Source organism: Rhamphochromis longiceps, linkage group LG18 (genome assembly GCF_057381845.1).
Source record: "Rhamphochromis longiceps isolate RC_006_pf linkage group LG18, R_longiceps_female_GT1.1, whole genome shotgun sequence".
Lineage (NCBI taxonomy): Eukaryota > Metazoa > Chordata > Actinopteri > Cichliformes > Cichlidae > Rhamphochromis > Rhamphochromis longiceps.
In genome coordinates, this window is record NC_140574.1 from 20,502,409 (window position 1) to 20,514,554 (window position 12,146).

The window sequence follows — 12,146 nt, forward strand, 5'->3', positions numbered from 1 at the left end:
ACTTTTTATATGTGATCACTTTAATGATGACTTAACTTCTGGTTTGTATGTCTCTGTACGTGCCTTATTGGATTGGATTAGGCTGTGGAGGTAATTTTTTTTAAATTATATTTTATCTAAAATATTAAAACCTTTTTTAAATTTAATATAATTTTTAATTTATGAATAACTTATTTTCAACTAATCTCAAAGACTACTACTGTGAGCGCGGTGACCCTGGGGACCCTGGTGATCCTGGACCCAGTGGATCTACTGGAAACAAAGGGCTCAAGGGAATTAAAGGTGAACTGTGGCTGTTTGTTTGCATTAATCATATAAGCCAAGACTCTGTTCTTCTTTGTGAATACTGATGTTGAATTCACAAGCAACATGTGGTGGAAGACGAGCGTCAGTGATTCATTTCTCAATATAAACATCTGTGTGAGTCTGTATAAGCAGGTCTGGGGACTAAATTTAAATTCAACCAAATGTTGTTATTTTTGTCTTCTATAGGTTGTCCAGGGATTTGTGAATGTATCTCTGGCAGGGGGAGCCCAGGGTCTCATGGTCCACCTGGTTATCCAGGCCCGCCAGGATTACCTGGACATCAAGGACCAAGAGGGGACCCAGGTCTGAAAGGAAATGAGGGTTCTCAAGGACCACAAGTAAGAACAGTGGGACTAAAACTGCATGTGCAAATAAATGTCTTTTGTGTTATTTTTGTTATTCCCACAATTATGTGTGCTTGCAGGGCTTTCAAGGATTTTCTGGTTTAAAGGGACAAAAAGGAGAAAAGGGTGATGCTTTTGCAGTAGGTGTAAAAGGTGAGCGCCTCTCAAAAATTTAAATTGGTTCAGTTACGATGGCAACCACTGCACATTGGATTAGGTAAAGACTGTTTAATAGTACTATACCTTTAAATTAGATACAGACTGTATTTGTTTTTCTGGAGTGTTTAAAGCCAAATCTCTATTGGTTGCTTTTGTTACTTGAAGGTGCCAAGGGTGACATAGGTGACCCAGGATATGGTGGTCCTCATGGAGGAACAGGTGGGCCAGGACAGGATGGACGAGATGGCATTGTGGGAGAACCCGGGCCACCAGTGAGTCTATATATTAAAGTCCAGTATTGTGCATCATGTGACAAATCTTTTAAAGGTCTCTGCTCAAAGACACTGCATATGTAAAAATGATCCACTTTGATACTCTTTTCTACACTTTTGATCATGTTGTGTTTTTTCAGGGCGATGGTTATACAGGATTACCTGGTCCTAAAGGTTACCCAGGTCTTCCTGGACCTAAAGGATTTCCTGGACAAGCAGGTCCCCCGGGTGATGGTTTACAAGGCCCCAAGGGAGAACAAGGACCTAAAGGAAATCAGGGACTTACTGGCATACCAGGAATTCCTGGACGACCAGGACCTCCAGGTCAGGTTTCTCACGATTTGTCATTAAGAAAAGTGTCATGGGATTTAAAAACAAACAAACAAACCACAAAAAGCTGTATTTGAATACAGGAGAAACACAGAGATGCTGTCCTGAAGGTGAGATTGGTCCCCCTGGTCCAAAGGGTGAGCCAGGTTCACCAGGTAAGTCTTGCAGGTGCTAATTATTTATTTAAAAATGTTCACATGTTTCATCTGGAACACTAAATTTAATCAGAAATCTAGATTTAAAAAAATGTCATTAATAAATTGTTTAGTGCTTTCTATTTATAAAGCTTGTTACTTCATTATTTTCAAAGTTACACAGAATGGACCCTACAGTTACTACTACAAGTGATTTGTTTTGTTTTATTTTTTTTGGCCTCTTATAGGGATTCCAGGTCAGCCAGGGAGCAATGGTCCTCCCGGAGAGCCAGGATACCCAGGCACTAAGGGCATGAAGGGAGATGATGGTGGAGTTCAGGGGACTGGACCACCAGGTAATGGCTGTAAAAACAGAGCATTTGTTGAAGCTTGTGGACCATCAGTTATTCATATAGTAGGGACTATTCCTTAAATCTATTAATTCTAAAAAAAATAAATAAAAAAAAATAGTTTTTTTTTATGCTTATAAATCTTTCTTAATTATAAAAGGACCTCCAGGTTTAATTGGTGAACCAGGTGAACCAGGTTCCAGGGGAATTAGTCTAGAAGGCCTTCCTGGCCTTCCTGGTTTTCCTGGACCACCAGGTAGGAAAGGGCCTCCAGGAGATGTCCTCCCAACCAGGCCAGGTGCAACTGGCATACCTGGCCCTCCTGGGAGTATAGGCTATAAAGGACTCCGTGGAATTCCTGGAAACCCAGGAATACCAGGTAAGATTAACTTAATCTGAACTCAAACAAATCTCTAACAAATGGGATTCATGGCCTGTATTACAATAATATTCAAAAGAACAGAACAAAAACAATGTGCTTTGCATTAGTTCTGTACATTTAGATTAGTTGACTGTTGGTCTTTTGCAATTACAGGCCCACAAGGCCAACCTGGACAACCAGGCTATAAAGGAGAGCCAGGGGTCGATGGTGACCCCGGAGTCCCTGGACCAATAGGCCCACCGTGCTCACAGTGCGAACTCATCGGCCTACCCGGACCCCCAGGACCTCCAGGAAATCCTGGAGTGAGGGGAATACCAGGTGAGCAAACTGCAGCTATACCCCAAATCATGGATAGTCACGTCTTTTTATTCATATCTACCTTATCTTCCACAGCTTTACAAATACAAGTACAATTTAAAACTTTACATTTGTTTACACTGAGTACTTCAATTTTCATATCAACATGAATATCCCACACTATTGTCACGATAAATAGTATATTTGTTTTGTTTTTAGCATATAAACAGTTTGCAAAAACTTATTTAGTAAAAGTAGAAACGTAAAGCAAAATACAGGACAATGCAAAATTGCTTCGCATCTGTTTAGTTTCACTAGAAAAGAAGTTGGATGAAGTACAAATCCCATTTCTGCTCCATATGTTAATAATGATTATTTATCTAGTTTCCTTATTGATATAAATTTCAATAGCAACAAAAAATATAAATACAAAATATATTCTCTGTGTGATATAAAACTGATCATATATTTTATATCGACACGTCAAAGACAAATAGCTGCAGTTTGTGGACTGTAATATATAAAGAAACATGGAGTAACACTAATTTTAATACTTGTTTCATCTTTTAATTTTCAGATGTTCATAAGTTGCTAATCTAACAACACTGACCTCTGGTGGCCAGTATGTCCATACATAAGGAGGAACAGTCAATCAACTTCTGTGTCAATATATGAGTATATTCATGCTCATTTATCCATGTCATCTAACCATATATTTTGTCACTGAATTTTATGACGTTGAATAGGAAACACTGGGCAGATAGGTCTGAGAGGCGATATTGGTCCACCTGGACATGGATGGAAAGGATCAAAAGGTGTTCAGGGTCCTCCTGGTTTACCAGGACCAGCTGGACCAACAGGCTCCACTGGCCTCCCAGGAGATCCTGGAACCGATGGGTGGCCAGGACAGAAAGGTCAGCCGATGGTATCTTATTGGATAATTATTTAAAACCTTATAAGCATTTTATAAAATTCAACAAGTAATTCCATTCAGTTTCCAAAATCCAGTTTGTTTAACTTAATAGCCCATCACTTATACATTCAACAGCTAGCTGGTAAGCAGCATGCTTAATTAAATCTGTGAACCTCAGTGTGCTGATTAAAGCAAGGTTTTCTGTTCAATTTCTACAGGTGAAAGGGGGTATCCTGGCAGGGCTGGAGCCAGAGTTTTTCCAGGTCGCCCTGGACCTCCTGGACCGAGAGGTAAACAGGGTGAAAGGGGCCTTAATGGCCGCCCAGGTTCCCCAGGGTATCCAGGACCAGATGGTAATAAAGGTAAGTCTGTAAATGTGTCGTGTGTCTCTCTTATTTTCCTAACCTAAACTTGTGGGTATCTTAGCCTTTTGTTCTTTATTTATAATAATATTTATTATTATTATTATTATTATTATTATTATTATTATTATTATTATTATTATTAAATATTTGATCAAAAAGCAGAATATTATTATTATTATTAGTTGAAACAATCAAATATATTGAACTATGTACCTGTACTATTCAAACTCTAGACAAGTCTACGACAAGCAAAACACACGTATTCTTACGAGTGAAGATCCTCTAAAGGAATTTGGTTTGCAGGAAATTTTTCTGTTTAGTAAATTTAAAAATGCAGCCATTAGAAATAAATATATACTAAATATAGCACAGTTTCCTGTTGGAGCCTTGACCAGGTTGTATTGTACCATTTCTGACAAATGGTGGAAATATCTGACTGTATGTAAAGGAAAACACAGAAATCAGGCACTAGGCAAACTTTTAAGATGGAGTGGAGTGTAATAATGGGAAGCTGTCTTCTCTGTTGGGTTCAAATAATTATGCTCAACTTTTTTTACTTACTATTATTGTTGTTTTATTAGTCTGGAGAAGCTTGATTTCTCTTCTGTTTTTTTGTTTTCTGAGATTCAAATGTGATGGTCAGAGGTTTGTGAGTTGAGAGTCATGGCTAATATCAAAATACCTATTTTTGTATGTTTAATCTACTCTGATGTGCTTGTGGCTCCTGTTCACAACAATGATCAAATAATTTAATTCACTTTTATCTATATAGTGCCAAATCACAACAGTAGTTGCCTCAAGGTCCTTTTTATTGTAAGGTAAAGACACTTGGAAGTACCAAATGTAGTCTTTTTCTTTAAGTTATTTTCTCTCACTTCTTGTGTACTTTATGGAAGAAAATGGCAAGCATTTCATTTCTGTTGTCTATTCAGGTTTACGGGGAGACCCTGGAGATCCAGGAGTGACAAGTCCAGTGAATATAAGGAAAGGTCCACTGGGTCATCCAGGAAGGATGGGGCTACCTGGCGCGCCTGGACTTCAAGGTAATGGAGTTTTAATTTAACCTGCATAAGTCTTTAGAAAACAGCTTTATTCTTCTTTGGTAGAAAGACTGTATAGATGGACAGTGATAGACGGTGCAAAACTAAACAATTAGCAATTTGTGATGTAATTTATAGGTCCAAAGGGCACATGGGGAATGCCAGGTGACTCTGGACCTGATGGATGGCCTGGTCCACCAGGAATTAAGGGTATCCCTGGAGTTCCAGGCAGGTCAGGAAGAGCAGGACCTCATGGAGACCCTGGGAATAAAGGTTTCATTGGTCCCAGAGGATATCCTGGGAATGATGGAGATCGGGTACTCAAGTCAATTCAATTTAATTTATGTAGCGTCAAATCATAGCAGTGACCTCTAGGCATTTTGTACAGTAAGGTAGAGACCCTGCACCAATACTGTGAAGTTATTGTCTGCATATTTTGATCACAGCAGTGTAAATATATATATGTATGTATTAGTGCTGCCAATAGATTCAAAAAATTAACTCAATCTCACAATTTTCTGTAATTAATTGCGATTAATTGCAATTACTTGATCAATAGCCTGGTTGCAATTACAAGTTTGTAACAGACATTTATGCAATATAATGAATATAATGAAGTAAATGCAGAATAAACACAAAGAATGTATGCTTAAATTTAAAGAGAATTTGAATAGTTTTCTTCAATCTTTTAACACAGGCTCTCTCCTGTGAAATACAACTTTAAAAAATTACTAATAGGTAAGTATACGCTAATATATAATATATTAGTGTATACTTACACTAATGTATATTATTATAATATAATACTATATTCTAGTATTATAGCACTGATGTATAGCGAGAGAGAGCGAGCCTTCATCAGGAACTCGATGGGGATGTGGCGGACAACACTAGAGGCCAAAGCCAATAGCAGAAGTCACCGTCAAGTGCGGGATCTACCAAGGAGATGCTCTGTCCCCACTGCTGTTCTGCATAGGCCTGGACCCCCTCAGTGAGATGACTGGCTACGCATACTGACTACGGAATGGAGCAGCTGTCAGCCACCTCCTGTACCATTGGCTGGACAAAGCTGGACTGAAAGACAGCATAGAGGCACTAATCATGGCAGCACAGGAACAAGCTCTGAGCACAAGATCCAAAGAGGCTGGGGTCTATCACACCAGGCAAGACCCCAGTTGCAGTCTTTGTAAAGATGCCCCTGAGACAATCCAGCACATAACAGCAAGGTGCGAGATGCTAGCTGGCAGGGCATACATGGAACGCCATTATCAAGTGGCCGGCATAGTGTACAGAAACATCTGTGCTTAGTATGGCGAGTGGCTCCAGCAGATCTCAGGAACAACATCGGAGATCTCTGTCCAGAAGAGCGCAGTCCTAGGAACGGCTAAGATACTGCGAAGGACCCTCAAGCTCCCAGGCCTCTGGTAGAGGACCCGAGCTTGAAGGATTTAAATATTGTGCGTTTTTAAGTGGAATTATTCAGACTTACAAATGCTGGTGTTAAATTATTGGATTGTATTGATGTATGTTATAGGGAGATCCAGGGCTTGTGGGATATTCAGGTATTCCAGGGAGACAAGGCTTTCCTGGTGCCAAGGGTAATTATGCATTTTTTATTAAAACATACTAAATAGCTGATTTAATTTAGCTATAAACAGTGGGAATTTTATGTAGAAACCTCGGTAAAAAACGCAGAATCAGTGCAATAAAATAAAAAAAAAGATTTAAGTACATTGTCACTGCAAATATGGTCAAGAATGTAGCCCAGTCTCTCAGTACAGTCTCATTTTGTTATGTATTTATTCAGTTATCCAAATCTCTTCCAGGTGATCCAGGACCATCTTATGGACAACCAGGTCCACCTGGGCCCAGAGGCATCCCAGGAGAGAATGGCTTCAGTGGTAAATTAAAGTTATTTTTCAAGCCCCCCCGCCAAAAAAACAATTTATACCAAATCTTAAAAAAACAAAACAAAAAACTTATCCTACAAGATATATGGTAGTTTCATTGGCTAAATAAAGTTTGCATACAAAACCAGAAAAAGCTGATAATTTCTTTAGCACCTCGAGGGATACCAGGAGACCCAGGTGATCTGGGACCCAGAGGAAACCCAGGACGACCAGGACCATCAGGCATTCCAGGAGAACGAGGAATACAAGGAAGACCAGGTGATCCCTATAGGTTTGATTTTAGAACTTTCTGGATGTACTTCAGCAGCACAATTAATAAACTGATGTTTCCAATGTTTACCTTATTCATAGTTTGATTCAGGAGAAAAATAAATTTCCCCTTGTCGTTAGCTTTTTTTTCTCCATCATTAAAGGGAAGAAATAATTCTGTGCAAGTAACCATTTCAATTTTGTTCTCACATAAAATATTGTAAATATGTAATGTGTCAGCCAGAAACTGGATTCAGTTGTATAAAATCTTTGAGTGTATTTAATTTAAAATAATTTAATCTGGATTTAAATTTAGCTCCTTTAACATTAATTTAATCTACAATAATAATCAGTTTCTGCAATTTAACACTTGATTTTATTCCCTCAATTAACATTGATTTGTTTCCTATATATGAATGCTTGTTTGAGCTCTTTTGTGTATACCTATGTATACGTACAGGTTCCCCTGGACCCCGTGGTCCACAAGGCCATCCAGGTCTTCCAGGTTTTCCCGGTGATGAAGGAAGTGTGGGACTACCAGGCCCCCCTGGCCGATATGGGCCCCCAGGTACAAACATAATTGTCTCAATCCAAGAGTTTAGATGTGTTCATATTGTTTAATAATGAAGTAAAACATTAAAAGGGTTATGAACATTATGAACAGATTTGCTTTCTTCATTTATTTGTTTGATCATATAGCATAATATATCATATAATAATTAATTATATGTAATAATAGAATACAAGATGGAAAAAAAACTGAAACAAGAAGCATGATTTTGCAATCATAGGACCAAACAAGACAGTTTACACATCATCACACTGTGCTTGTTATGTTAGGGCCCCCTGGACCACCAGGTCTAGATGGACTGTATGGGCTTACAGGTCCAAAAGGGATGAAGGGGGCAAGTGGTAAGAGAGCATTATATAATATTATTTCTTTTCTATGTCTTTTAGGACTGTAGGAATTTTGTCGCCGTTGGGTGCCAGTCGTATAGCACATTATTTATTGTTACAATTAGTAATAATATGTGTAGTTGCTAATTTTTAAATTGTTTTTCTTGATACACAATCAAATGTGAGCACATTACAATGTGATGCTATGTTTTATATGTACTCACTTATAATACAGGCATAGATATCCCTGGCCCTCGAGGACCAGATGGTTTTCCAGGAGTCAAAGGGGCCAGGGGCTACCAAGGACCTCCAGGAACTACTATTCCTGGGACTAAAGGCCAAAGGGGCCCACCAGGGAATCCAGGTATCATGACTTTTATTTGTAACAGTTCTGTCTGCACTAGATACAATTTTGTGTCAGGTTGTGCCAGGAAGAGCATCTGGCACAAAAACTGTCAAATCAAACATGCAGAGCGACTATGCTACTATGGTGACCCCTATTGAATAAGGGAGCAACTGAAAGTAACTTTTTATGTTGCTAAGGGTAGATTGTTTTTTCTTTTAGGCCTCCCAGGACTCCCAGGTGAACCTGGTTACCCTGGTATAATCTGCCAAACACCTTTGCAGGGACCTGCTGGAGGTCAAGGATTTGAAGGACCTACAGGACCCCCAGGTATGTGTGTATGCTGGGTCATATTTAATTGACTTTTCTCTACTTTATTTCATTCTTATTAAACCCCCTCCTGGGGTAAAAGGGAAAATATACAATGAACAAACAAAGCAGAGGGTTATTCAATACACATCATCACTATCACAAAAGGAGAAATAAGTAAATGCAACTGTCAACAAATGACCCTTTTGAATTGGATGGTGCTTTGTGCCTATGTAACTGTGTGTATGTTTGCCACTAAATATATTTATACATATTTCAAATTTTTAATTTTTTTAGGTCCTCCTGGAGAACCTGGGATACCAGGCTCCAGCCTTTTGTTCAAAGGAGACCCAGGACCAACTGGCCCCCACGGCTTACCAGGTGTTCGAGGAAGAAGGGGCCTACCAGGACCACCTGGACTTTCTATCCACCAAGGCCCTAGAGGACCTAAAGGTACAAACAAAACAATGGTCAATAGACATCATCAGTAACTTACAGTGCAGCTATCCAACTGATTATACTCCAAATGTTACCACACTTTGACAGGTGAGCAAGGTCCTGTTGGTCTAATGGGCCTACCTGGACCCAAAGGTCAGCTAGGTGCCCCTGGGCCCCAGGGCCCCAGCGGAGAAATTGGCCACCCTGGAAATAAGGGTAAGTTGTACTGTAGACAAGAAACTAAAATATACAAGACTTCACAGTTCAAAGCAAAATAAATTGATTTTTTTTAAAAGTTGTAATTGTTCCTATAGTAGATGTACTAATCAATTTTTTTTTCTAGGTGTCAAAGGTGCTCTTGGTGACTCTGTCAGTATATTAACAGCTACTGCTCCCCCTGGACCTCCAGGTCCTCCTGGTAGCCCGGGATGTGTAGGATTCCAAGGTGTCATGGGTTCCCCTGGTATTCCAGGTCGTAAAGGTAAACCTAATGTAGTCTTTGGACAGTTATAAGTGTATATTTCGTTTCTGTCTGTCCAACTTGAGTATTGTACATGTCTTCATCCACTCTTTATTTCTTTATATTTTACAAGGAAATATGAAATAGGTGTGAAAGTACAGTCCAAGAGGAAAAACCATAGTTTGATTTGTCTTAGGTAAACTTCTTATTTCTTCAAATTAGATTTCTAATTTCTAATTCCTTGAAATCTTCAGGAATAGTTTTCCAGGCTTCTTAAAGGACAGTCAAAGGTCTTATTTTGTTCTTTTTTTTTTTTGTTCTCTGTCAAGATTATATTGAGGTCCAGGCTCTGAGGAGTCCAGTCCATGACTGATAGTGTTCAATTATGTGTTTTTATAAGCAGGTATGCCTATACAACAGATGCTTTTCAGAGGGTATTGTAAAACTCTGATGGTGCTTCTCTGTGTTCATAGTTCCGTTTATGCAGCCCCAAACCACGAGAGAGCCTGTTTCAGGGCCTCTGTCAGGTCTTTACTGTATTTTTTTAATTTCTTAAGGATATGAGTTGTATAAAGCGCTTTGAGTGCTCGGATAGATTAGAAAAGCGCTGTATAAGAACCAGTCCATTTACCATTACTTTCAAATACTCTTCATCTGATGTAGTGTTTTTAGCCCTGCCAGTTCCTCCTTTGTCCTCTACTTTTCTACTTACCTCAAATTTTTTTAAGGCATACTGCACATCATGTTGAGATATGACAGTTTTTGGCTACAAGTTCGTTGGGAATCACCTTGTTGGTGTTAAAATATATCCCCAGTTAAATTGTGTTATCTTTGGCATTTCTCATAGATTCAGATAATGAAATTGTAACAAATAGCATGATTTTGTAACAGGTTGCTAGTAACATAGTGTTTTAAAATTACAATTGAAATTTGGGTCTTTGGTTCTAAGTTGTCTGCTATGTGTTGACAAGTCTGCTATGTGTTTGAAGCATTTTTATGCTTTAATGTTTTATAGGTCAGTGTAAAGCGGCTTAACAGCCAAACAAAAAAATCCATACTCCTGTATACATGGCTGTATTTACTCATTTGCTTTTATCTGCATGTTTCAGGGGAGAAGGGTCCGGTGGGGTCTGTGGGCCTTCCTGGTATAACAGGTCCTCCTGGTCGTAATGGTCCAGCTGGAGATCCAGGAGATGTTGGTTTGCCTGGATTTCCTGGACCTCAAGGTAAATATTCATATTTTCTAGATAGCTCACTAAATTAGTGTGGAAATTTCCTGATAAAATTTGGAAATTCACTCTGGTGTACTAATATGAATAATATAGCTCTGATATGCTTTTTTTTTGATCCTCACTTTGATGCTTTCTTCACCTAATACACACGCTCTTTGTTCAACCACAACAACTTCAAGGTATCCCAGGTCCTCCTGGTGACCAGGGTCAGCCAAGCTACAGGAGGATATTGAATGCTGGATTTCTGTTAGTTATACATAGTCAATCAGTTGAGGTCCCACAGTGCCCAGCAGATACCACTCAGCTTTGGGTGGGACACAGTCTCATTTACCTGGAGGCACAAGAAAAGGCTCAAACACAAGATCTGGGTAAGCATCCGCATAAAATGGTCATTTTGCTGATTTCTTGAAATGTATTCATCCCTGGTATATAGAAATTTGAAGAAAAATTTAAAAACCCTTCCTTGTCTATATTTTATAACATCTATTTTTGTTTTTTTCAATCTGTTTTCCTTGCAGGCCAGCCTGGCTCCTGCCTCCCTGTTTTCTCCACCATGCCGTTCTCCTATTGTAACCAAGCTGCCTGTTCTTATTCTAGTCGCAATGACAAATCCTATTGGCTCTCCACAACTGCTCCCATACCCATGATGCCGCTATTTGGCCAGGATATTGTGTCCCATATCAGCCGTTGTGTGGTGTGTGAGACCATTTCACCTGTGGTGACTTTTCACAGCCAGAATCATACATTCCCTTCATGCCCACCTGGATGGAGGAGTTTGTGGGTGGGATACTCTTTCCTCTTGGTAAGTACATTAAAAAAATGTTAAAGTGTTTCAAAGGAAAACTTCTGTTAACTCCCCTCACTGTGTACCTGCTGGCTTGCTGTCTTTAGCACACAGGATCAGGAAATAATGGTGGTGGCCAGTCACTGGCTTCTACTGGTAGCTGCCTTAAGGATTTCCGAACTCATCCCTTCATTGAGTGCCAAGGGGCACGGGGTTCCTGTCACTACTTTGCCAATCTCTATAGTTATTGGCTGACTACTGTAAGCCCAGCAGAGCAGTTCATAACCGCAAGTCCTGGCACCATCAAAGCAAGCGACCAACAGCGACACAGGACCAGCCAGTGTAATGTCTGCCACAGAGAAGGATAAGCATTGTGGCATTTTACCTAAGATTATGATTTTTTTTTTTACCCAATTACCCAAACCTTACTCATACCACTCAGGGTTAAAGATGAATTTGATTATGTTCGTTGATAATAAAAATGTATTAAAATAAATGTTTTGCACACCTCAACATTTAACATTATTTTCACTTAGGTACCATTTATAGTTCTAAAAAAGCTCCTTATGTTCTATAATTGTGCTATAATCTGTCAGACTAGCACTGTAATCCTCTCTGAAATGACCTTTTCT

The 12,146-nt window shown here is 39.3% G+C and overlaps 1 protein-coding gene across 1 annotated transcript; it reads left to right on the forward strand.

Moving 5' to 3' along the window:
• Positions 1-47: 47 nt before the first annotated feature.
• LOC146648169 (uncharacterized) lies at positions 48-12,133 on the forward strand. The gene is made up of 28 exons (XM_085390051.1): positions 48-90; positions 193-282; positions 493-644; positions 731-803; positions 975-1,081; positions 1,222-1,405; positions 1,495-1,566; positions 1,794-1,901; positions 2,056-2,274; positions 2,431-2,595; positions 3,321-3,488; positions 3,706-3,849; positions 4,785-4,895; positions 5,031-5,209; positions 6,427-6,490; positions 6,719-6,793; positions 6,953-7,060; positions 7,512-7,619; positions 7,892-7,963; positions 8,184-8,312; positions 8,514-8,621; positions 8,898-9,053; positions 9,147-9,254; positions 9,382-9,519; positions 10,608-10,724; positions 10,910-11,098; positions 11,249-11,532; positions 11,622-12,133. Exons 1-28 carry the CDS (start codon positions 48-50, stop codon positions 11,880-11,882), a joined length of 3,732 nt encoding a protein of 1,243 aa, XP_085246177.1. The 3' UTR covers positions 11,883-12,133.
• The last annotated feature ends 13 nt before the right edge of the window (positions 12,134-12,146 follow it).